Source organism: Mytilus trossulus, chromosome 1, assembly GCF_036588685.1.
Source record: "Mytilus trossulus isolate FHL-02 chromosome 1, PNRI_Mtr1.1.1.hap1, whole genome shotgun sequence".
NCBI lineage: Eukaryota > Metazoa > Mollusca > Bivalvia > Mytilida > Mytilidae > Mytilus > Mytilus trossulus.
Window position 1 is genome coordinate 4,586,481 of NC_086373.1, and position 26,466 is coordinate 4,612,946.

The 26,466-nt window shown below is 32.1% G+C and overlaps 2 protein-coding genes across 2 annotated transcripts; one reads left to right on the forward strand and one right to left on the reverse strand.

The window, feature by feature from the left end:
• Positions 1–813: 813 nt before the first annotated feature.
• On the forward strand, positions 814–7,105 carry LOC134712767 (alpha-L-fucosidase-like). The gene is made up of 8 exons (XM_063574622.1): positions 814–1,169; positions 1,856–1,962; positions 2,220–2,350; positions 2,898–3,034; positions 3,960–4,057; positions 4,490–4,622; positions 5,697–5,867; positions 6,148–7,105. The coding sequence occupies exons 1-8, from the start codon at positions 823–825 to the stop codon at positions 6,407–6,409; spliced, it is 1,386 nt and encodes a 461-aa protein (XP_063430692.1). The 5' UTR covers positions 814–822; the 3' UTR covers positions 6,410–7,105.
• A 2,203-nt stretch (positions 7,106–9,308) lies between these two features.
• On the reverse strand, positions 9,309–24,718 carry LOC134712775 (alpha-L-fucosidase-like). The gene is made up of 8 exons (XM_063574632.1): positions 24,299–24,718; positions 17,859–17,965; positions 17,017–17,147; positions 16,119–16,255; positions 15,358–15,455; positions 13,259–13,391; positions 12,122–12,292; positions 9,309–11,498 (listed from the first exon to the last, which is right to left on the reverse strand). The coding sequence occupies exons 1-8, from the start codon at positions 24,646–24,648 to the stop codon at positions 11,237–11,239; spliced, it is 1,389 nt and encodes a 462-aa protein (XP_063430702.1). The 5' UTR covers positions 24,649–24,718; the 3' UTR covers positions 9,309–11,236.
• Positions 24,719–26,466: the final 1,748 nt, after the last annotated feature.

Genomic DNA, 26,466 nt, shown 5'->3' on the forward strand with positions numbered 1-26,466 from the left:
CAATCGCTAAAATGACAATACTACGTGATAGAAATACAGCACAATCATGAACACTCAGCACAGAAAAATGCACACATAAATGATATCATAGAATTTAACCATCAACTGAAGTTATATAAGAACTCTTTTAAAAATGCATCTGATGTTTGATGGAATCCTCTCCCTGATGGTTTTATATTGATTGGCGATAGTGGTTTTAGAAATATGCTAAATAACGATAGTTTAACATATCGTAAAGCTATGACTCTGTATTGAATGCAAGTGTTTGTGCAGTTTCATAATATTTTTTTGTTTTTATACCCTTTTTTATCACCATTATAATCCTGCTTATCTGCAAATAAAAATTATTTTTGATTCAATATTTAGCTTATTATGCTAATTTCTACTGAATTAAAGTGTGTCATTAGTGTGTTGGTTAACTTATTGCATGTTTGTTTGTATTGTAAGTCTTGTGTGTCGATTGAAAGCTCAGTAGAGCTTTTGTTTATTATTGGCTCAAAATTCTGTCGACTGTAAATAAAGCTTATTCATTCATTATTTTTACTTATATTATTTGAATACGTTTGTCTCGTAGTTTTATTTATTTTCCTGTGTTTTTTTTATAATTACCTTTAGAAATAAGTAATACACTGCTTGTTTCATACTTGATCGAACTGTAAGAAACCAACTGTAAAGTACATTTATCTATCGATTATTTTCTTCCCTTACAACTTTGAACTATAACCAGTTCTACGCTCCAAAGATTTTTACATTAAAAAGTAGTACAATATAAAGGAACTGTTTTTACATGTGACAAATCATGTGAGCTTTTAAACTGTAAAAATGGCGATACCCTGGTTGTTGATATTGATTTGTTGCATAGGATTACATTTTAGTCGTGCAAAATATACTCCAGATTGGGAGTCTTTGGATTCAAGACCTTTACCAAAATGGTATGACGAAACCAAATTTGGAATTTTCATAACATGGGGTGTGTTTGCTGTTCCAAGTTTCTCCTCTGAATGGTTTTGGCCACACTGGAAAGCAAAACACCCAAATCAAGATATTGTAAATTTCATGAAAAGGAATTACCGACCTGATTTTACCTATGCTGATTTTGCTGCAGATTTCACAGCAGAATTTTTCGATCCAGATGAATGGGCAGATATATTTAAAGCATCAGGAGCTGGGTAAGACGTAATAGCATAATGTGTGAAATAAAGAAATAGTATTGACCTTATTTGCATGAACAAAAAACTCGCTGTCAGTTGTAAAGCATTTACATTTAAAGGATAGCATAACTTGGCATTAACTTCGTGAACGAGATGTGCAAGAAAACGTTTTTGAAATTTCAATAATTTCAAAACTACCCTGTATTTCTACAAAACTTGGACAGAAGCTTCTTTATCATTAGATAGTACCAAGAAGTAAATTTTATCAAAACAAAATTCTGTTTACTCGTATTTTACTTATAAACGAAGTTTTAAAAAGTTTTAAAATGTGTACAGCTTTCTCATACTAGCCTGGATGTGTACCAATACAATTACAACCTTTTTTTAATACAGAAAACTACCAACGACATAGCTGTTGAAGAATAAGACCAACAGTTAACATAACACAAAATAGAAACACTAAATACTAAGCAAACCAAATCAATAAAATATTTGGGGTAATCTCAGGTGCTCCGGAAGTGTTCACAGCTGTATTCAGATTTTATGAACCTGTATGTTCGTAGTTTCGGGAAGTTCGTTAAACCTTTCTGCCAATATGCGGAGCATTTATCTTTTAGTACTGTTTTGCACACCAAAATATTAAAGTAAAGTACCTTATTGTTTAAATCAAAAGAAGAATGTAAGTGTCTTTTTACTATTTTTAGATATCTTGTTTTTACAACTAAACATGGTGGAGGATTTCCAAACTGGCCGTCCTCTCATTCTTTTAACTGGAATGCAAAAGCAGTAGGACCGAACAGAGATATTGTTGGTAAGTAAACGCTGCTTTATTGCATAACAGTAACAGAGTTTGGATGGTTTCTGAATATTTCATTTCAAACCTTTTCTAAACGGGAAAAGGTAGAAATTGACATAATTCACCAATTTGTTTTTATATAAAAAAAATTCAAAGATGTAAAGCATCAAGCTGAAATTTAAACTATAATAAGATGTAAATTTCAGCGCTGAAGAAATAACTTATAACGCTAAAAACAGGGAATTTTTTAAAGACTTTACTTGTTATTTCAGGCGATTTGGCTAAAGCGATAAGAAACAGAATGGATATAAAGTTTGGAACATACTATTGTCTTTCAGAATGGTTTAATCCACTCTATCTAAAAGATAGGGATTCAAATTTCACAACCACGGATTTTGTAAAGGTATATTCTAGTATTATTTGTTTATATAAGTGGTTTTATAAGGTACCAGGATTGTAATTGAAAAAAATAGCTACCAAAGGTACCAGGATTATAATTAAATAAGCCAGACGCGCGTTTTGTCTACATATGACTCATCAGTGACGCTCAGATACAATAGTTATAAAGCCAATCAAGTACAAAGTTGAAGAGCATATATAAGATTGATGTTTCATATAACAAAATAATATGGCTCTATGAAGGGCATACAGAGTATGTACAAATTCCATTAAGCATGCTTATACATTTATCTAGGTTTCTAAGCCAAGTAATGTTGCATTTCGACCATCAAGCTCAGTTCTGAAAACTTGGTATCATAATAATGCCTCCACATTGCATTGGCATGTGAGTTGTTTCGGTTACTTTTTAAAAAGCATACACATTTTCCCCCATTTAGTTAAAATTCAAGCAAATCAAGTCATACTGTAATTATTCAGGGCAATATCAATATTTTTGTTTTATTTTATAAAGCTATTCATCATATCAAACTCATCTTTCATGTTTTTTTAAGACAAAAACCATGCCAGACCTTTATGAACTAGTAAGCAAATATAAGCCAGAAATTGTATGGGCAGACACGGTGGATAATTTAGGACCTGCCTCATACTGGACATCAAAAGAATTTCTTGCTTGGTTGTACAACGAAAGGTAATCTTAAATTGTTGACTCCTCATTAGTTATGATGAAATGTGTTTCCGCTTTGTTTATAATGACCATTCTTTCTTCAGCTGCTGCTTCAACTCCTTCAACCTTGGCTATGGAGATTAATGTGAATAATTAGCTCCTCACTTTTCAACGTATTTATTCATCCTTGACTTTCAAATATTTAGATTCTAGCGTTCCTGGTTAAGGTAAACCTAGAAAAGTGCTGCGGACGCAAAACATCTCAAATGTATTTCCATTTGTTATAATGACCATAACAAAAGTAATAACAAATAGGTTGCCTCGAGAAGGTATAAATCATACTCTATAAAAAATCTATTTGATACTGACAAAGACCCAGGGCGCGAAATACAAAAAAAATAGCTGGGACACTTTGCTCCAACGAGGTATGTTCTTGTATTGAAGATACAAAGATATCTGAAACCGCATAAATGTCATTAAAAATTTACGCCATCAGTGATTTTTTTTTTAATTTGTTATTCAAAGAGGTGTGTGTGCGAACTATACATTTATTAGCCCCCTTTTCCATGACTGTACGTAGTAAGACTATCTTGATCAAGTCTTGTTCATTGTTGTTTTTTCTTGTTCGTTCTAAAACAATTTCCAGATGATTCCGGGTGGTGGTGGTGATTGTCTGTGGTATTGTCAAACAGCTTTGGATTACTTTTTTTAATTTTTCACACTTTTATCTTATCGAATCGATGCGACTGTCATACAACTAAGAGGTTTAAGTATCTGTAAAATCAAAATAACCACTTTTGAAAATGTCTGAACCACGTCAGGAATATGACAGTTTGTGTCCATTCGTTTGGTGTTTTTTATCACTTGATTTTGCCATTAGATTAGGGACTTTCCGTTTTGAATTTTCCTCGGAGTTCAGAATTTTTGTGATTTTTCTTTTTACTTACAGCCCAGTAAAGGATACAGTTGTTACAAATGACCGATGGTGTCAAGAATGTTTCTGTAAACATGGAGGCTTCAAGACCTGTTCAGATAGATTCAATCCAGGTTAGTGTATATGTGGTAATTGTGACTGTTTTATCTCTGTTTATTGGCAGATAGTATCTGTACACATGTATTATGGTGCTACGAGTGTAAATTCCAACTAGAAAGGTTGCCGTTTGGTAGGATTGCACTGCAAAAACATAATATTTTGTCAATAAGGAGCGAGGGGGAGTTAAAATATTTGACAAAAGGAAACGAAATATGGAATCCAATAGCTTTCTTGAATACCAACAGCATCAGTAATATTGAAGAATAAAAAAATGAAGGGTAGAAAAAATATCGTATAGTCGGCTATAAAAGGCCTGATTTGACAATACTTGTTTCCTGTTTTGAATTTATTATCTTACGAGACGTTAGTATAAGTTGTTGCAATTTTTGTTTTTCGGTGTTACAAAAAAGAGGTCATTTTAAAATTGTATTTTGTTCAACTTTTAGGTGTTTTACAGAAATTCAAATGGGAAAATTGTATGACTATAGACACGCACTCATGGGGATATCGCAGAAATTCTAACATCGATGCCTATCTGAGTGTTCATGAAATCATTTCAACTTTTGCATCAACAATCAGGCAAGTAAAATATACCAATGGTCAGATTGTAAGCAATTGTTCACTTGTGATAACTTAATATTTGCGGTTGATTAAAGATGCATTTACTAGTTATCTGGACGCCGCTCACCATAACATCTTTGTTATTATTAGCGGTTCTCACGAGTGTAGTCAATGCACAAGAAACTTTGTAACAAATGGAAACCAGATAAACGTAAGGCTCACAGATGTCGACATAAGCGGGTAGTCATGAAAATACTGCTTCAATTAAATACAACGTCTTACCTCATATTTTTAAAAGGTTTTTAACATTTTACAATTAAAAGGCATACATTTAAACACAACGAAAATCATAGACAAAGCGTGTCGCTGTGCAAAAACTCATCGACATATTTGAGAATATATATATATATATAAACTGTCATATAAGTCTTCATTGCTGTGATGTTTGAATTTATAACAAGTTATAACCAATTTATGATTGAAAATACTTCATGAAATAGTAGTAAACAAAATAAACATCACTTTTGTTAACTTTAAACACAGCCGTAAAACTCATAATGACACAATTGGACATTCATCAACAGACTTTCGATATAACCAACATTTATAAACTGACCATTGTGAGTTAAAGCTCATAAATATAACACCATCCCACCATTTATAAATGTTGGATTAGTCTTTTCCGTTCTAAGTATTTATTTTGGGTTCCTTGATGGTGATGTTGCATTTATTACTTTTCCAGAGATCTTATTTGGTACGATAAACTTGACAGAAGCATCTCATATTTCAAGTATCATTATAGTCGTTACTGCTTGTAGTTTAAATGTTTATCATTGACCTTCTATTTGTGTGTGATCATGGAAACCTATGGGAAACAACATGAATGGGAACACGTAGAACATAGTCATAATCATTGCGAAATGGGAAAGCATAGGACGCAGCATTTTTTCAAAAGTCAATCGTGTTACCGTATTTGAATGTCATCATCCGCATCTTATATTTCATTATTTAATACATTAATACATAATGATATTTTTACAGGAAGTAATTTTTTCAATTAAAAAAACAACTAAATTTTCCTTTTTATTATAGTTGTGGTGGGAACATGCTAATGAATGTAGGACCAACAAAAGAGGGGAAAATCATTCCAATATTTGAAGAAAGACTCCGTCAGTTTGGCCAATGGTTGAAGGTAAATGGAGAGGGAGTTTACGGTACGGTTCCATGGAGTCACCAGAATGATACAGTAACTAAAAATATATGGTAGGAGTATCATTAGATTGAATTCCACAAATAAAAACTTGATTGTTAAATATGATTATACTGACTTTTCTTTTTCTTTTTTTCGTTTCTTACATGATTGTTGAAATTGAAAAAAAAATTAGATTTAATTAATTGTAAAAACACAGCTAAATAAAAGCAATTATTTGGTAAAGTAGTATAAAAATGAAAAAGGAAATTATTTGCTCTCTGTATGGATAGACTAATTGATATTTGATTGAATGAATCTCTTAAATCTTTTATGTCTATATTGTTTTTACAGGTATACCAAACGACACAATGAGAACGAAGGGAATGTGGTTTATGTCTTTCTCCTTTCTTGGCCTACAGACGCAGTTCTAAATTTAGGAGCACCAATCCCATCACAACAAACAGAAGTTACCATGCTCGGTTATCCAGACAAATTTATCTGGAAAGCTGGCTCAGGAGGCAAAGGAATTGATACCACTATACCAATTATACCATGGAACAAACTACCATGCGAATGGGCATGGGTACTTAAACTTACTCATATAACAAATTAGATTTCAAATTTATTTGATTACTGATATGGATATGTCTCATCATTATTTGAACCTTGGTTGCAGGTCACTTTTACAAGATAACCGAAGATACCTTTGTGTTAACTCTGATATATTACCAAATGTACCTGTAGTATGATAATCACATATGTGCGCAAACAACTCAAAGTGTTTTTTCATGACCAGTGTGGTGATCTTCAGCAAAAAATTGCAAAGCTTCTTTTATGAAAATTTCGATTTAGTCACCTGTCTGGTTTGCGATATAAATTCAAATTGCACTGAACATTTTCAACATAGATCGGCTGATTTTAAGTAAAAGATGACGACAAATCCGAAGTGGTTGTAATGGAAGTAATGAGATAATGATATATTATATAGCTATCTTTTAGTTTTATTGCGCAATATTCAACGGCGCGATAGACATGTTACACAAACTATTAGATATTTAGAATTGTTTTAAAATGTTTATATATATATAATATATTGTTTTGTAGAATATCAATAGAAGCCCTGATTGAGTTTTTCCAAACGAAATTTGAAGTGTGCGATTAATAAAATTACACACAATCGTAGCGCAAATTTGAAATATTGTATTTATATGTATGCTTGTATATTAATTGATTTGAATATCTTATAATGAGTGTTGTAAATTAGGTTGTTAAATCATTGTGCGTTGTAAGTATTTTTACAAGTGATCTTAAGTTTTAAAGCGAATTGGTTGATATCTTACGAATTTTTTTTTTTTTTATCTCAATTTACTCAATCCAAACTTTTGGCTTTTAGCGCGGATTGTTTTGTATTGTTCGTTTCTGTGTGTGTTACATTTTAACGTTGTGTCGTTTGCTTTCACTTATTTTTGAGTGTAAATTCACATTGCCATAAGACGTGTCACGGTACTTGTCTATCCCAAATTCATGTATTTGGTTTTGATGTTATATTTGTTATTCTCGTGGGATTTTGTCTGATGCTTGGTCTGTGTCTGTGTGTGTTACATTTCAGTGTTGTGTCGTTGTTCTCCTCTTATATTTGATGCGTTTCCCTCGGTTTTGGTTTGTTGCCCCGATTTTGTTTTTTGTCCATGGAGTTTTGAACAGCGGTATACTACTCTTGCCTTTATTTGTAACACTAGCACTTGTAATAAGAAAAACGAACAAAGGGCTTAACTATTTATAAACGAAGACTTCGTCGGTATGTATGATAAACTATATGTACGAGCTACAGTTCCATCACGGAATGTTAGACGTATGGGTAGCATGCCTATTAAATGGTTTCAAATTTCTTTTAGATTGTTACCATTTAGTTTTAACAAAGATTGTAAATATTTACCAACACTGTAGAAATACCTATTTTATTTACATCAATCTTATAACTATTCAGCTGATGTTTTATGGATAACCTACCTGGTGGTTTTAGAAAAAACGGTTTTATACGATAGTAAAAAATATTTAAAATAGTGAAATGGCAGTGCAATGTTTGTGCAGCTTATTGATTTTTTGTTTAATTCATATATCAATTAAGATCACATCAATATTTAATCTTGATCATGTGTTGCTTTTCATAAACTTTCTAATCATGCTTATCTGCCAAACTAATATTTAGATTTCGATATTTAGCTTATTTCTAATTAATATTACCATGGTGTATTTAAGTGCGTCATGTATGGTTTGTTTAACTTATTGCATTTGATTGTATTGTTAATTCTTGTCTGTCGATTAAAAGCTCAGTAGAGCTTGTATCTATTATATGTGTACACCTTATTCTCTAGTTTTGTTATGTTGTGTATAGTGTTCTATTATTTGTCTGTTTCTCTTATTTCTTTTTCAGACAGGGCGTTGTCAGTTAGTTTTCTATCTATGAATTTATCTGTGCCTCTGGTATCTCTGATGACAAGAAATATTTTTTATTCAAAATGGTTTTCTTCTTATCTGAGAAATAGACGCTACCCTGAAACGTAACATTGACGTATAATGACGTAATGATATGATATGAAGTCTAAATCAGAAAAACCCTGCCAGACAAATATGTCAAACATGCCATAAGCTAAAAATGGTTGTTTTATTAGTATGACGACCATTATCACTGAACTGGTACACACTTTTGTTTAGGGGCCAGCTGTAGCAAGCCTTCGGTTGTGGAATTAGCTCGCTGTGTTGCAGACCCATTCATGGCCATGTGATATTTTCTGCTGTTTGGTCAGGTTGTTGTCTCTTTGACAATTTCACCATTTCCATTCTCAATTTTATTGACATATCGCTGATCGTATCAAAAAACTTAACATTGATCTATGAGCAATGAATACTGAAAACAAGGTTAAGGTAAGATAAAAGCTACCAGACAGTACATGGTAATTGGATAAATAGTATGCGATTTCAAAATTCATTTTTTTTTAATGTGGTATCTATAATGAGTTCATTCATTACACTAAATATAGTTGACATATTGCATATCTATAATACTAAAATTACGATGTCCAATTTGTCAGCCGTCATCACGTAAAAACGACGAATCAAAGAATTCGACTTTATATATAACTAATATAGTACAAAGGTGTAGATTAAAAATTATACAACTCCAGGCCCTTTTGTTTTACACGTAATTATATTGCCAATAATTAAGAAGTTCCGGATCGAGTCCGATACCGATACCAATAGTATATTCACCTGTTACCGATTACCTTATTTTTACGTTCCGCATCTGACAGGCGCACCACCAAACGGTGTATTCAGGATTAATATGCTATATACACTGGTCGTATCCACAGGGTAGAACTACTAAATTGTCAAATTTTAATCAGTTTAGACTTTCTAAGATAACAATACGAATACTAAAATCTGGACTAAAAATAAGGCGTATAGGTACAGTTTTCAATTTGTTGGCCGGCATGACGCAAAACAGCAAAACAAAGAATTCAACTTTATTTAGGACTAATATTTGACAATGCCGTTGATTAAAAATACTCCATTCCAGGACCTTTTGTTTTTCAAATAATTAATATAACCAATAATTGATAAGTTCCAGTTCGACGGGTTCAAACAGAAAGATTTGAAAGTAGAGAAAACTGTGTATCGTATAATCGGCATAACTTCATCAGATAAAAAAACTTAAACTAAAATAAGGCTTACGCATAGTTATATACTTTAATTCAGTCACGGACCTGCGATACCACGGGTGTGTTCTAGTAGTTTCTAAGAAACAGACTTGTCCAGGAAAAGTAATCATTAACCAATGCATGAACCATGAAAATGGGACCAAGGTCAGATGAACCATATCATTCATACCAGATGGACATTTACACCTTACAATCGATCTTAACATTACATATGTTTGACCTATTGCTTATCGTATCTACGAAAAAAAACTTAACCATTAAAAAATTACATTAATCAATGAACCATGAAAAAAGAGCTGAAGAGCAGATGATACCTGCCGGACAGAACTATACACCTTACAATCCTTCCATACAACAAATTTTGTTGACTATTGTTTAAAATTTAAGGCAAAACAGACCAAAACTCAAATAATAACGCTGTTAAACGAACAGTGAAAATGAGGTCAAGGTTAAATAAAATCTGCGAGACTGGCATGTACATCATAAAATAATTCCATATACCAAATATTTATAAACTATTGCATAGTGTAGTAAAAAAAGATCACAATACAAAAACTATGCAGTATATGGATAGTAAACTGCAAATTACTAATTATTCAGTATACGTATATAAATAGCAAACTGCATATTGCTAGACAGAGGCAACGGTTCGAAATTCATAAATCGATAGAAAAAGGCAAATCCGAGTAACAAACTAAAACTGAAGGAAACGCATCAAATAAAAGAGAACTACGACACAACAGAAACACACTAGATTATTAAACATGTTCCACACACAGAAACGATATATAATATATCAATGACCAAGAAAAATAAGAAATATTAATGCAAATGTTAAAAATGTTAATACAAAGAGACAGTAAATATAAAAACAGATTAAAGAAATATTGATAAAGAAAATGTTAATCTGCTAACCGACATTGTCAGAACACTATACAAAGGTCACAGACACGACAAAAAATATACAAACAAAATAAGACAAATTATAATTTCAAGAACAAATACCAAAAAAAAGTCTCCGTTTCCGACGCTCAAGTAATTTTTTTAATCAATTCAACCTTGGAAATTGTACTCTTTTCTGCTAGTTTTTTTTTTTTATAAAAGGTTGGATAATTTAAAATCAGTATTGTCGAGATATGGAGACACTCCTTTTTTTTTTATATATATAAAAACTATTCATTTTTTGATAACCTGATCGGATGGTTTACCCATAGCCAGAAAATTACAACGTCCCCTTTTTTTATGAAATTAAGTAACTAATACATTTGGATAATGTACTGACAAATATTTATGAACTTATAACGTAGATAAATACCACATGGACGGTTTACATGAAAAGATATAAACTGAGATTCAAATACGACAATTCAGCAAATATAAATTGTTAACAAGTATTTTACAAAGTGCACGAAAAAGAATGAATGGAAGAAATATTGGGAAGGTAAAAACTATCAGAGTTCCACAAAAACTATAAAAAGTTCCACAAAGAAACATAATAAAAATATAAACAACGTCATGTTTTGAAAAGATCATATGTTATCCATTTAACCATTCAATGGTCAAAGTTTATAATTTTTATGTTATCTCAAACGAATTTCTATTTTAAACAAAGTTATGCTTTAAAGACCTGTACTATGCTCTGATGACAACTGTTATTTATGGCACAAATACATTGATATGACTAGACACATCCAAACCATTAATCATATCCAACTTATAGTCTAATTTGTTATATGAGTCATTTTAAGTACCCATGCCCATTCGCATGGTAATTTGTTCCATGGTATAATTGGTATAGTGACATAAATTCCTTGGCCTCCTGGGCCAGCTTTCCAAATAAATTTGTCTGGGTAACCGAGCATGCTGACTTCTGTTTGTTGTGATGTGATCGGAGCTCCTAATTTGAAAACTGTGTCTGTAGGCCAAGAAAGAAGAAATACATAAACTACAGTTCCTTTGCTATCCATTTTCCGTTTAGTATACCTGTAAAATTAAAAAAAAAAAAATCAGAGATTCGTCCAATAATAGATCAAGTATATCATTCATGCAGTGAGCCAAGAGATGTACTTATTTATGTTTTAGTATTTTACAATGCTCATCCAATTACTTTATTTTTACCAACATTCCAATTACTCTTTTTTTTACCATCATTCAAAATATTTTAATTCAACAATCATTTGGGTGCCAGGAGTGAAGAAACAAACCAGTATAAAGTATATTCAACTTTTCCTTGAAATCTAAAAGTCTAAAGAAGACATATTTACCACAATAGGCGTGGAATGTCTTTTATTGCGATATCGGAATTGGGCCTTTACTTAAGAGGAAAATCAAGGTTAACGCTTATCGGGTATCCTGAATTTATGATGTTATTTTTAGGATCCGAAAAGAATGAAGTAGTTTTCCGGGAATTTTGGATTGAGCGAATTTTTTTTCTTCTTCAGGAATTCGGGATAGCAACAACTCCTATACCTTTCCACTTTTACAGTACTGTTACTTCTTTTTGTCTTGTCAATATTTATTAATGTATCAAATAAGTATTTGTTTCGTTAATTTGTTTTTATATGTCTTCGTTTCTTTTATGTAGTGCAATTTAATAATACTCCTACCATATATGTTTGGTTACTGTATCATTCTGATGACTCCATGGAACCGTACCATAAACTCCCTCTCCATTTACCTTCAACCATTGGCCAAACTGACGGAGTCTTTCTTCAAATATTGGCATGATTTTCCCTTCCTTTGTTGGTCCGACATTCATAAGCATGTTACCACCACAACTAACATAAAAGGTAAATTTAGTCTTTTTTTTAAATGGAAAAATGACTTCTTAAAGATCAGTACAAGTATAATATAAAGGGATTAAAAGTGCAGATAACAACAGTCAAGGGCAGTAACATGACAGACTTTACAGAAATGGCAAATTCAATAACGCTCCATCATATCCATAATGGTAATGATGATCTTCGTTTGTTTTTTTATCTTTGGTGTTTAAATTCCTCATGAAATTACATGGGCACATTTATAATAAAGCTTTAGTCAAACAAGCATATCGTATCAAATAAAAAATATATAAAAACAAATAAGTGCAACATGACCATCAAGAAACCAAAATCAAATGATTGGACAGGACAAGTCACTCGAGTTAGTCCTACATTCATCATTGGTGGGAATTTCTTATAGTTATCAGCAGAAAAGAATGACTGAAAACTATTGCATTAGGTATATGCAATCATAAATTGGTTAAAACTTATACTCAATTCAAATTTGACAATTATGAAGTCTTTCTATGGAAAAAAAGTAGTACAGTCATTCCATATGTATAATTCTAAATTACATCCAAATTAAAATATCATTTAATAAAGCAAATACAGCTCATAATAAATTGAAAAATAATGAGAACCTGCCTATTATATATATTCTTAAACGTGTCGATGTCTTTTAAAACAACCTAAAATATTCTCCATGACTGTTGTTGTTTTAATGTGTGTCTATTTAGGGTCATATGTTTAAAAAGACCCTTAAAAATGTGATGAAAGATCTTGTATTTTTATATAAGCAGTAATTTCATAATTGTCCATTGACTTTGTATACATATGAACATGTGCGCCTTATGTTTTTTTGGTTTTCTATTGATATAAAGTTTCTGGTCCATATACAACATTTTAAGACAGATGAGAAATAGTAAATGGTAATCGGAGTCCTGATAAGTAGTAACAGTCTGACCATGGTGATATTTTACTTGCCTGATTGTAGACGCAAAAGTTGAAATGATATCATGAACACTCAGGTAGTCTTCAATGTTGGAATTTCTGCGATATCCCCAAGACCTTCTGTCTATTGTCATACAATTTTCCCATTTAAATTTCTGTAATACACCTGAAAGTTTCAAGTTTCAAGTTTTTATTAAATCAGGAAAATCAATACAAGTATAATGATGTCTTCCCCCACATTAACATGATATTACATCACATAAATAAATATATATTATGTATGACAAAATATCAAATCAAGGTTAAATGAATAAAATTACAAAGATTCAAAGCATAATTGTATGTAATGGCATATATTTTTGGTATCATCAATATTTTGTGGGTTAAGTAAACTAATAATGGTTTCATTAACTTTTTCAGGGCACAGATCTTGTGAATTAAAATTTAGTTTATTAAATAGTTGTTTTCTATAATTTTCAAATTTTTTGCAATAAATAAGGAAATGTTTTTCATCCTCTATTTGATTGCAGTTAGAGCATATTCTGTTTTCTCTCTTAATTTTTGGTCTGAAATATCTACCCTTTTCAATCAAAAGAGGGTGGGAACTAATTCTTAATTTTGTAAGATTTCTTGTTATATTAGGAGAACATTTATAAAATAGATAATTTTGCAATTTAAATTCTTCTGAATAAATATTGGCATAGAAATGTAATTTATTGTCTTGTTCAATTGAACGTAATTTTTCTAGATTATGCAAAGTGTTATTAGAATGTTGGTTTTTAATATTTTCCTTTAAGTTCTTTAAATTGAGATTATTGTCTGTTAAATTATATTTTTCAATAGAGTTAGAGATAAATTTGTGCCAAGATCTGTGTCCATCAGTTTATAATGAATGATCTAATTTATATGTTTCACTAAGCAATCTGTCAGATGGAAGCTGTTTAAGTCGATCATAATATTTAAGGGCTAGGGTTAGTATATGATTCAAAGTAGGTTGTCTTCCTAATTCACACTTCACTGCCATATTTGAACTTCTCTTGTGAACTCCTAAAATATTTTAACAAAATTTATTATGAATTTTTTCAAAAGGTAATTTATCAATATTTGAGTCTTTTATATTGTAGTCACTAATCCATATTTCAGATCCATAAGTACTTATGGGTTTTATAAGAGTATCAAAAAGTTTTAATTTTAGTTTATGATCTATAGTATTGAATCCAAATGTCTTAGAATGCAGAGAAAAAAGTGCCTTTAGGCTTTGTTTGTATAAGTGTTCTGCAGCATGTTTAAAATTTCCATTAAAGTAAATGATAATAACCAGATATTTATATTTCTCAACAATTTCAATTTCTTTGTTATCATAAAAAAATTTAAACTTTTTAAAATCTTTTTTACCTTTACTGAAGATCATAATTTAGTTTTATTTAAATTGACATTTAGCTTCCAACTATCACAGTATGTTTTTAGAGAATTTAAACAGGATTTGAATAAGAGAGCTTTAAAAAAAATATCGGAATCATTAAATTGGTTAATGCTTGATATTTAGTTGTTTATATCTATTGATCTATTAATAAGAAGGATTGCAACACAGACATTGCAACAACTTATAGTAATCCTCTTTATGTCATTATTTGTCTGCTACATTGAGATGTTGAGATTGGATAGAAACAAATCTCACAACTTCACAGACTAACTTGTCATACTTATTGCGTTCTGTTCTGTGTGTTAACTAATGAATGTCTTCTGGTTTGCGAAGATGTTTTGTTACTTACTCTCCGTGAGGAATTATTCTTTTTGTATTTTTATAATTTAAAATTAAATTTACTAGTTCGAGTTCGAGAGCTGATAACATTTTTCTATCATTCTTTTTTGATATGTTTTTTCAAATATTAGTCAGTTTGATTTGAAGGATTCAATATCACTATTGCTGTTGGTGTTCAAAATGCTATTGAATTTCATTTTTTTTTTGGTAAAATGTTCACTCCTCCCCCAATTATATAACAAAAACTAATTGCTTTGCAGTGTGTGCATACTGAACAACAACATTTACTCTCGCGGCACTGTAATCCATGTGTAACGATATTCTGCAAATAAAAATGAAATATAAGTCCTAATTATCACTATAAACCTACCTGGATTGAATTTATCTGTACATGTCTTGTAGCTACCATGTTTGCATTTACAATCTGGGCCCCATCGGTCATTTGTAACAACAGTATCCTTCATTGGACTGTAAGTAAATAAGTAAAAAATAGATAACAGAAATCTAAAAAAAAATTGACTGGCTCAGTGGGTTATCGCACTGACTGTCACGCAGGCGACCGGGGTTCGAAACCCGGTGTTGACTATATAAATTTGTAGAGTAGAAACATGCTCTCCAGTTACACAGATATCCCAAGCATAACAAATATGTTGTCAATAAAAAATCATGCATCTTAGTAATGTCATTTTCAGAGAATTTGATGTTTGAATCATTGAGTGTTGGATTTAGTTTAAAAAATATAACTCACACCCTCCTAATTAACTCATAGATACCAGGATCAAAATTTTATAAGACAACATGTTTATTTCTACGTGATTTATTATGTAACAAATGGACGTATTGAACATTATATAGTTTGTGGGTAGGAGGCGATTTTCTTGGTTAACCTTCACCAGGAACGCTGAAACCCAAACATTTGAAGAAATAATGCTCATGATAGATACCAGGATTGAAGTTTTTTGCGTCATACGTGCATTGAGACGATAGTGATGTATAAAGATGCTATACAATCTCATTAATCTGAAAAAACAAGGTTAAAAACGGTGACTCAGAAAAATGAATTGTTCGCAGAAAAATAGTGTGGCAAAAATATTTCACAATAACCAATGAGAAGTAAAGAATAAACAATACCTTTCATTGAACAACCAAGCAAGGAATTCTTTAGCAGTCCAGTATGAGGAAGGTCCCATATCATCAACCATATCAGCCCATACAATGTCAGGTTTATAATTACGTACAAGTTCATACAGGTCTGGCATGGTTTTTGTCTACAAAACATGAAAGATTGGCTTGATATAACGATATTTTTTATAAATTGAAACAAAATGATTGATATTGAGTTAATTAACAAAGATTGGCGTTGCAAGGGTTTGTAATTCGATTGAAAAAAGAAACAATTGACATGCCAGTATGGAAGCATTACTATGATGACAATATTTTAGACTGTAAATTGATGGAGAGCTTGCTTTATTCCGTCCCAGTACTTAAAATCGTATAATAGATAAACAATGCATGAGGTTGTAAAGTTTGATTCGTGTCTTTTTGTGCTTCCTTGTTACATATTTTCATAGTGATTTTATATAACGCAATATTCACTGGTGTACAATTTTTTCACATTTTTGCCTATAATGTCTGTTTGTTTTGTTAACGCATTGTCATTCTATTGGAATTTGATTCGACTGTCATACAAGTAATAGGTTTAGCTAGCTAACAATTCAAACCACGATTTCCTACATAAGAAAATGCCTGTATCAATTCAGGAATATGACAGCTGTTATCCATTCGTTTGATGTGTTTGAGCTTTTGATTTTGTCATTTGATTAGGGACTTTCCGTTCTGAATTTTCCTCGGAGTTCATTTTTTTTTGTGATTTTTCTTTTTGCTAGTAGAAATGCAAATTTGTTTGTTTAACAACCCAGATACATATCTTGCTTAATGAAATAAACGCCTACGTTGTATGCACTTCATTAATGCTTATTTTATAACACATCAATCTTATATCCGCAAATCAAACAATACTGGAACATACCTTTACAAAATTTTGGGTTGTAAAATTCGACTCCTTATCTTTAAGATAAAGTGGATTGAACCATTCTGAAAGGCAGTAGTATGTTCCAAACTTTATATCCGTTCTGTTTCGTATCGCTTCAGCCAAATCGCCTAAAAATAACAAATAAATAAAATTGAGAATGGAAATGGGGAATGTGTCAAAGAGACAACAACCCGACCAAAATAAAAAAATACAAAAGTCTTATTGTCAGCGTTTTACTTTATATCGTTTGCGCTAGGATTTTGATCTTTAAAACTATAGTTCAGATTTATACTTTATATCTTCAGTGTTGGACTTTACATCTTGAGTGTTGTAAGGGTTATTATCTTACCTCCTATACATTTCTAGGAATATGATTGGTTGAAAGCAACCGCATTGAGTCGTGTTTATTCAATATTCGGTTAGTAGGGTTCCATGTTAGGTTACTAAGCGGACTTATTACTTACAAGATTAGTAAACCTTTTAGTAGTAGTATGTATCTTTATACAAACAGTATATAAAAAAGAAGATGTGGTATGATTGCCAATGAGACAACTATCCACAAAGACCAAAATGACACAAACATTAACAATTATAGGTCACCGTACGGCTAGCACGGTTTCAGGAAACATCTTAAACATTTTCAACAAACGATGAAATTGATAATGAATGATTTAAATTAATTCATCAAATACATTTAAAGCTAACAATTTGTTATTGTTGACATTTATTTTGTATAGACCAATGGAAGTAGGTTCATAATATCCTATCACATGTAGGACATACTAACTTAGACTTATAGACATGTTTTCTGGTTATACAATAAAGTAGTGTTTACTTACCAACAATGTCTCTGTTAGGTCCTACTGCTTTTGAATTCCAATTAAAAGAATGAGACGACGGCCAGTTGGGGAATCCTCCACCATGTTTAGTCGTAAAAACGACATATCTAAAAATTGCAAAAAAAAGAGGATTTTTACCTTGGATTTAAACAATATCACAGTTTAATATTTTTTCTTCTCTTATATTTGATGTGTTTCCCTCAGTTTAAGTTTGTAACCCAGTTTGGTTTTTCTGAATCGATTTATGAATTTCGAATAGCGGTATACTACTGTTGCCTTCAATTTTTTTTCAAATAACGTCTACGACGGATATGTTCCAATTGTAGTTACAACAAACCAGTCCCATTTTCTCCGATTGTGAACTACCGTATTAGATTTATCATCGGATGTGTACGTACACCAACAACATGACGAGTGCCACCTGTAAGGGGTTCGTTTTGCTGATTCTTAAATTTTCTGTTCTTATGTCATGTATACTGTTGGTCTTTTTCTTTTTAGCAATAGCGTTGACAGCTGTCTGCCTTAATAAGTTGCAGTTTTGTAAAAACAGTAAAAATAAAATGAACAACAAATATAACACCTTTCCCCCAAAAGAACAATAATAAAACCCGCGGAAGTTACAGCAAAGCATGTTGATAGCATTATGTATTTATTTATTAAACTGCATGGCAATTTGAATCTTAAATACAAGATCACCAAGTATGCAGACTTAAATATAATTGTCAATGAACATATATGCACAAAAGACCAAAAACCCTATTACCCGGTTAACAAAAGGAGAAACAAACCAACCGAGAAAAAAATAACGGCCAAGTTTAAGCTAACAATACTAATGATGAATAATTATAACAAACGGTAACCAACGACTACATGCGCCATTGGCCACAATACTTAAGGGGGCTCCTGGGTATAAATCTTTTCGCTATATTTTTTTTATAAATGAACTTTATCATATACTTAAAAGAAAAATGAAATAAAAAGATGGGGTCACCGTTCATTTAAGCTCACAATCTACCTCTGGAAGAAGCATACATTTTGGTAAATGTCCTTTTTTAATGTTGAACTATTAGGAGAAATAGATGTAATATCGAAATAAAAAAAAAATAATTACTGAAATTGCTTAAATTTTACAATTATTTAGTTTATGTACAGCTCATTTGGAAACAGTTTTAAAAAATATAGGTCACTGATAAGTTAAAAAAAGATATTTCTAATATAATTTAAAAAAATGGCATTTTTGCACCAAAGGGAGATAATTTTGAGCTTTTTCAGCGATATAAACATTTTAAAAGTCATCTAGGACCAAACCAAATCATTTTTTTGGGTTGATTTTTGTACCATATCATAATAATAAGTAATAACTAAAAGTGTATTAAATAAAACTTGAAATGAAAAAATAAAGGTTTAGTTTTTTGCTGAAACTTTTGTACCCAGGAGCCACCTTAATGAATATCACCAGACCAACATGTTTGAAACTTGGACATTTTTGTAAATAGCAGTGAAATAAAAACTTTGACATTTCCGGATTATCTAAGGACTTAAATTATTTTCACAGAAATAAAGAAACATACATTTATTTTATTCCCAAAACCATTATACAACGATTTTCAAGTTTTCATACAACATTTTGAAAGCAAACTTTACAAACAACTGACATTGGCTATTTTGTAATATGTATTATTTTAAACGTTTTGATTGGTCTAACTGTATGCTATTTTGTAAAATCAAATATTTCCTCCAGCCCAGACCATTAGTGCCAAAAAAGTCATATATACAACATTTTGGAAGCCCAGCGAGGTTATATAAATAATATAACAAAAATCTATCTTAAAATGTAACGTATTCAAGAATGTATATATATTTTATACTTTTTCACTCTTTTGGTCTTTTGGAAAATGTTGTTTGTGCTGTTTTTAGACCCTTCTACAACGAAATTTGTTTGACATGCACACGTATAAAAATTGCGGTTTTTATCCAACGCAGTCATAGGTTTGAACGTAGTTTTCAATTTAGACTCGTTTATATTTTTTGTTTGGGCATGTATCATATTTTCCCTCCGGTTTATATGATCCGTTCATCCTATATATTGACTCTTAAAATTCAAGAGTTAATCTAAAAATGAGGGTACTTTCTCTAAAAATGAGGGTGCTTTTTATATGGCCTTCCAAATACCGTTTCGATCCCTAACATCACTGAAGAGACATTTATTGTCGAAATCCGGATATGGTGTACTAAAGAAATATTGACACCGAATGATGGTGGCACAACATCCTTTCCACAAGTTAACAATTTTTTTTTCTTTCTGTGACGTATTAAATTTATAATAAGATCCATTTTGTTACAACCTGTGATCAATTTTATTTGGCAATCGCCAATGGCAGTCAGCAGGGTTAAAGAACATCAGTTGTTCGACCTGTTAGTCAAATGCGTTTTGTTTAAATATACTTTTTCACTCTTTTGGTCTTTTGGAAAATGTTGTTTGTGCTGTTTTTAGACCCTTCTACAACGAAATTTGTTTGACATGCACACGTATAAAAATTGCGGTTTTTATCCAACGCAGTCATAGGTTTGAACGTAGTTTTCAATTTAGACTCGTTTATATTTTTTGTTTGGGCATGTATCATATTTTCCCTCCGGTTTATATGATCCGTTCATCCTATATATTGACTCTTAAAATTCAAGAGTTAATCTAAAAATGAGGGTACTTTCTCTAAAAATGAGGGTGCTTTTTATATGGCCTTCCAAATACCGTTTCGATCCCTAACATCACTGAAGAGACATTTATTGTCGAAATCCGGATATGGTGTACTAAAGAAATATTGACACCGAATGATGGTGGCACAACATCCTTTCCACAAGTTAACAATTTTTTTTTCTTTCTGTGACGTATTAAATTTATAATAAGATCCATTTTGTTACAACCTGTGATCAATTTTATTTGGCAATCGCCAATGGCAGTCAGCAGGGTTAAAGAACATCAGTTGTTCGACCTGTTAGTCAAATGCGTTTTGTTTAAATATACTTTTTCACTCTTTTGGTCTTTTGGAAAATGTTGTTTGTGCTGTTTTTAGACCCTTCTACAACGAAATTTGTTTGACATGCACACGTATAAAAATTGCGGTTTTTATCCAACGCAGTCATAGGTTTGAACGTAGTTTTCAATTTAGACTCGTTTATATTTTTTGTTTGGGCATGTATCATATTTTCCCTCCGGTTTATATGATCCGTTCATCCTATATATTGACTCTTAAAATTCAAGAGTTAATCTAAAAATGAGGGTACTTTCTCTAAAAATGAGGGTGCTTTTTATATGGCCTTCCAAATACCGTTTCGATCCCTAACATCACTGAAGAGACATTTATTGTCGAAATCCGGATATGGTGTACTAAAGAAATATTGACACCGAATGATGGTGGCACAACATCCTTTCCACAAGTTAACAATTTTTTTTTCTTTCTGTGACGTATTAAATTTATAATAAGATCCATTTTGTTACAACCTGTGATCAATTTTATTTGGCAATCGCCAATGGCAGTCAGCAGGGTTAAAGAACATCAGTTGTTCGACCTGTTAGTCAAATGCGTTTTGTTTAAATATACTTTTTCACTCTTTTGGTCTTTTGGAAAATGTTGTTTGTGCTGTTTTTAGACCCTTCTACAACGAAATTTGTTTGACATGCACACGTATAAAAATTGCGGTTTTTATCCAACGCAGTCATAGGTTTGAACGTAGTTTTCAATTTAGACTCGTTTATATTTTTTGTTTGGGCATGTATCATATTTTCCCTCCGGTTTATATGATCCGTTCATCCTATATATTGACTCTTAAAATTCAAGAGTTAATCTAAAAATGAGGGTACTTTCTCTAAAAATGAGGGTGCTTTTTATATGGCCTTCCAAATACCGTTTCGATCCCTAACATCACTGAAGAGACATTTATTATCGAAATCCGGATATGGTGTACTAAAGAAATATTGACACCGAATGTTTGTGGCACAACATCCTGTCCACAAGTTAACAATTTTTTTTTTCTGTGACGTATGAAATTTATAATAAGATCCATTTTGTTACAACCTGTGATCACTTTTATTTGGCAATCGCCAATGGCAGTCAGCAGGGTTAAAGAACATCAGTTGTTCGACCTGTTAGTCAAATGCGTTTGGTTTAAATATACTTTTTCACTCTTTTGGTCTTTTGGAAAATGTTGTTTGTGCTGTTTTTAGACCCTTCTACAACGAAATTTGTTTGACATGCACACGTATAAGGCCGTGTTCATACCAAACGCCGTGTACAGTAAACATGTTTACAATTAGTTTACCGTAATATACACTGGTTTTACATTACATTTGTTCACATCTATACACCTTGTTTAGCTACCTGTACATAAGATTTGTTCACACTTGTAAACTATATGTCATTTAAATGTTAAATACGTAGAACTGAATTCAAAGTTTTCGGACATTTTTTCTAGCGGTTAGAGAACGATCATTTGACTTCAAAAGGGGGGGGGGGGGGGGTGGAAATATTCCGATCCCCAATTTGATAAAAAAAAAAATCTGTTCATACAAATGATAAAAAAAATTATTCTGAATCAAGAGTTTCCCCATATACATTATAGTGGTTAATACTGAAAAAAGTATTTGTTCACCAGCATCGAACAAAAACCGGAATAAAAACGTACGCGCGGGAAAAAAATCTGACTCAGATAAAAAAATAACTGTCCCCCTTTTTTGAGTTAAGATGTTGCTACTTTATGACAGCCATTTTTATAATTTTAGTAGTTTGAATAAACTAGTGACGTCTCGATTACGCATAAAAAAACGTTAGCTGCAGCAGCGTGCCGAGTTACATCCGAAAAAAAGATATTAGGGATCACTACATTTTTATCTTTTCTGTTTGTTTCAAATGGTATTTCTTCTCCAAGGAGTATTTGGTTAAGGAATAGGGTAACGTTTTTATTTTATTTCAAGTGTTATTTTATGGATCTGAGATACTAGACAAACATCATTTACCTCACACTTTTTTTAGTCATGCATTTATGCGTGAATCGTTGTTTGAGAAAAGACCAGTCGCGAATATTTCTGTGTACGTCAAGTCGATTCGGGAAGACCTTTTCAAATGAATTAGGCAGCAACTATTTATTTCATTTTTTTGGAGGGGGAGCGGGGGGGTCGAGGGGTAGGGGGCGTGGGCTATAGATCTTTTCACGAAAAAAATTGATGAAAAGTCGAAATCAAATTTAGCATTGTATAAAGTGGCAACTGAGGGTGAAAGAAACAAAAAAAAATCATGGCCAAAAACTGGAAACATTATGTTTTGTTTTCAACTATAATAGCCCCCCCCCCCCCGAAAGTCAATTATGGGTTCGGCAATGATGCTGCTTAGAGTCTTGATCAGGGGTTAATAAAGTACGTTAAAAAAATTTAACATAAAAAATATCTGTAAAATTAAGACAACAATTTCTGTAAAGAACTATACTAATAATTATCAAAAATATCAATTTTACTCAAAAATAGTTTCCTCCTTAAATATATACACGATACAGCTAATGTCCTTAATGCCTAGTTTTGTGTACACTTAACCTAAACAAGGCCTACATTGACTATCGACTGTGTGTAGATAAAACATGATTTAAACTACATGTAAACATTGAGTTTTATCAATGGGAACGCAATTGTGTTTAGTTTACGTGTGAGTTACACTAACACAACACCTAATTTAGGTCAATGTGAACACGGCCTAAGATTGCGGTTTTTATCCAACGCAGTCATAGGTTTGAACGTAGTTTTCAATTTAGACTCGTTTATATATTATATATATACAACTCGTCTAAACATCAACCCAACAATGTTAGATCTGTAAATTTGCTTTCGCAAATTTTTGGTTCTTCCCTCGCCGGGATTCGAACCCATGCTACTGTGATATCGTGACACCAAATCGACTGCACTGCAGCCGTCCCGCTAGACCACACGACCAACTGGGCTCTCAAAAAAAGAGCTTTCGGTGGCCATATGTTACCTTTCCACGTCAGTTTTAATCTAGCGGCGTATTACAGTACATGATATATAAGGCAAGAAGATGTTATTGTTACAGATCAGCTAAATTATCTATAGTAAAGGATCCTACAAATTAATGTAAGATACAGTCACAGAAAATAATTATATTCATAAGTACGTCTGAGTCAGTGACAACCCTACAACAGATGTATCCATCGGATCGCCATCAATGATGGTGATACATGGCTGTGTACATAATGTATATACAACTCGTCTAAACATCAACCCAACAATGTTAGATCTGTAAATTTGCTTTCGCAAATTTTTGGTTCTTCCCTCGCCATATATATATATATATGCTATGCTATGTATACAACTGATAGCGGTTTTTTTCATCCACATTGATTCGATGATATTTCTGTATTTCCCATATTAAACGTCTTACCCTGCTCCTGATGCTTTAAATATATCTGCCCATTCGTCTGGATTGAAGAATTCTGCTGTGAAATCTGCAGCAAAGTCAGCATAGGTAAAATCAGGTCGGTAATTCCTTTTCATAAAATTTACAATATCCTGATTTGGGTGTTTTGCTTTCCAGTGTGGCCAAAACCATTCAGAGGAGAAACTTGGAACAGCAAATACACCCCATGTTATGAAAATTCCAAATTTGGTTTCGTCATACCATTTTGGTAACGGTCTAGAATCCAAAGACTCCCAATCAGGAGTATATTTTGCATTACTTAAATGCAATCCTATGCAACAAATTATAAATATCAACAACCAGTGTATCGCCATTTTACAATTTAAAAGCTCACATGATTTATCACATGTAAAAATAGTCCCTTTATATTGTAATATCTTTTTCATTTAAAAATCCATAGAGCGTAGAATTGGTTATATTTCAATCACAATGTTTTCTATACGGGAAGAAACTAATCGATAAATGAATATATTTTTAAGTTATTTCCTTACTACAGTTTGATCAAAAACTGATAAGTATAAACAAGAAATATACAATTCATTGGTATGAAACATGCAACATGATTCCTTATTTCTAAAGGTATTTAAATTATAAAAAAAAACAACGGAGAGAATGGGTCATGAGACAAACGCATTCAAATAATATAAATAATAACAATGAATGAATAAACTTTATTGACAGTCGACAGAGTTTAGGACTTGTATTTTATCTGGCAAGATTAAACTGACCGTGACCTTATTTCTATGGTTCGTTGGTTAATGTTCAATTTTCGTTATATGCTTTGATATCATCAAATTAGCTAACACTATTGGGTGTATAGTATTAGTATGATTCTAAAATGTACGTGTGCGTGTCTGTCTAGTGGCCTTATTTTCTGGATCATTGATAATGTAACATGTTTAACCCCGCCGCACTTTTGCGCCTGTCCCAAGTCAGGAGCCTCTGGCCTTTGTTAGTCTTGTATTATTTTTATTTTAGTTTCTTGTGTACAATTTGGAAATTAGTATGGCGTTCATTATCACTGAACTAGTATATATTTGTTTAGGGGCCAGCTGAAGGACGCCTCCGGGTGCGGGAATTTCTCGCTACATTGAAGACCTGTTGGTGACCTTCTGCTGTTGTTTTTTTATTTGGTCGGTTTGTTGTCTCTTTGACACATTCCCCATTTCCATTCTCAATTTTATATGTGATATTTGTAGTAAAACCTTCATATTCATACTTTAACCATAAATCCAATCATCGAAGAAGGCGAGACATGTCAGACATATATACTATATATAATAGTCTCTGAGTTAAGTCTCAAGATAAAACAAAGACGTGGTTCCGTGGTATTTCACGCCAGTAAAACACTTATATGAAATATTATATGATACAATACAAAAAGTTAAAATGTGATTGCTTTTAATGATTTAATTTAGAACCTGGGAAAATTCAACACGTAAACAAGTAATGAGCCAGTAATGTAATTGATTGTAGCTTAATTGAACATAGTCCATTAACTCTGACGTGTCCCACGGCCCCAGCTTGTGTTGCAAAACAGCCGATGGACGTAAGAGTAATCTCGGACTATATTGATTGAACCAATCTACAACACAAACAACCAGCTTCTGAATCTCTATTATCAAGATTGATTGGGGATACTCTTTTTATATTTTCATATTTTCGTGATCCGTGAACATGGACATTTTTGTTCTATTTTACCAAAGCAATAAATTCGGAACCTTTAAATATAAGGGACGGGGGCGGTTCCAGACATTTTTAAAAGGGGATCCGAATCCAGGTCTGAGGATAAAAAGGCATTGACCGTCCGCAAAAAGGTTTTCTTCGACGCGATCAATCGGATTATTTTTTTTCCAGATAGAACACTTTAAGATATTGGGAGATTTGCATTCAGAGTCATCTGCCAGACCCTCGAGGCTTGACTAGATTTTTCCGAAGGCCCCAATCAAATTTGGAATCAGAATATTTTTAGATGGTCGGTCCCTAATATAAAAAAGAAGATGTGGTATGATTGCCAATAAAACAACTATCCACAAAAGACCAAAATGACACAAACATTAACAACTATAGGTCACCGTACGGCCTTCAACAATGAGCAAAGCCCATACCGCATAGTCAGCTATAAAAGGCCC

Excerpts from the sequence above, each read along its gene's own strand:
- LOC134712767 (XM_063574622.1), top strand. The coding sequence starts at position 823 with ATGGCGATACCCTGGTTGTTGATATTGATTTGTTGCATAGGATTACAT. Across the intron at positions 2,351-2,897 it reads CAACCACGGATTTTGTAAAG|ACAAAAACCATGCCAGACCT; the intron begins GTATATTCTAGT and ends TGTTTTTTTAAG. Across the intron at positions 5,868-6,147 it reads ACAGTAACTAAAAATATATG|GTATACCAAACGACACAATG; the intron begins GTAGGAGTATCA and ends TTGTTTTTACAG.
- LOC134712775 (XM_063574632.1), bottom strand. The coding sequence starts at position 24,648 with ATGGCGATACACTGGTTGTTGATATTTATAATTTGTTGCATAGGATTG. Across the intron at positions 17,148-17,858 it reads ACCTAACAGAGACATTGTTG|GCGATTTGGCTGAAGCGATA; the intron begins GTAAGTAAACAC and ends TGTTATTTTTAG. Across the intron at positions 11,499-12,121 it reads ACAGTAACCAAACATATATG|GTATACTAAACGGAAAATGG; the intron begins GTAGGAGTATTA and ends TTAATTTTACAG.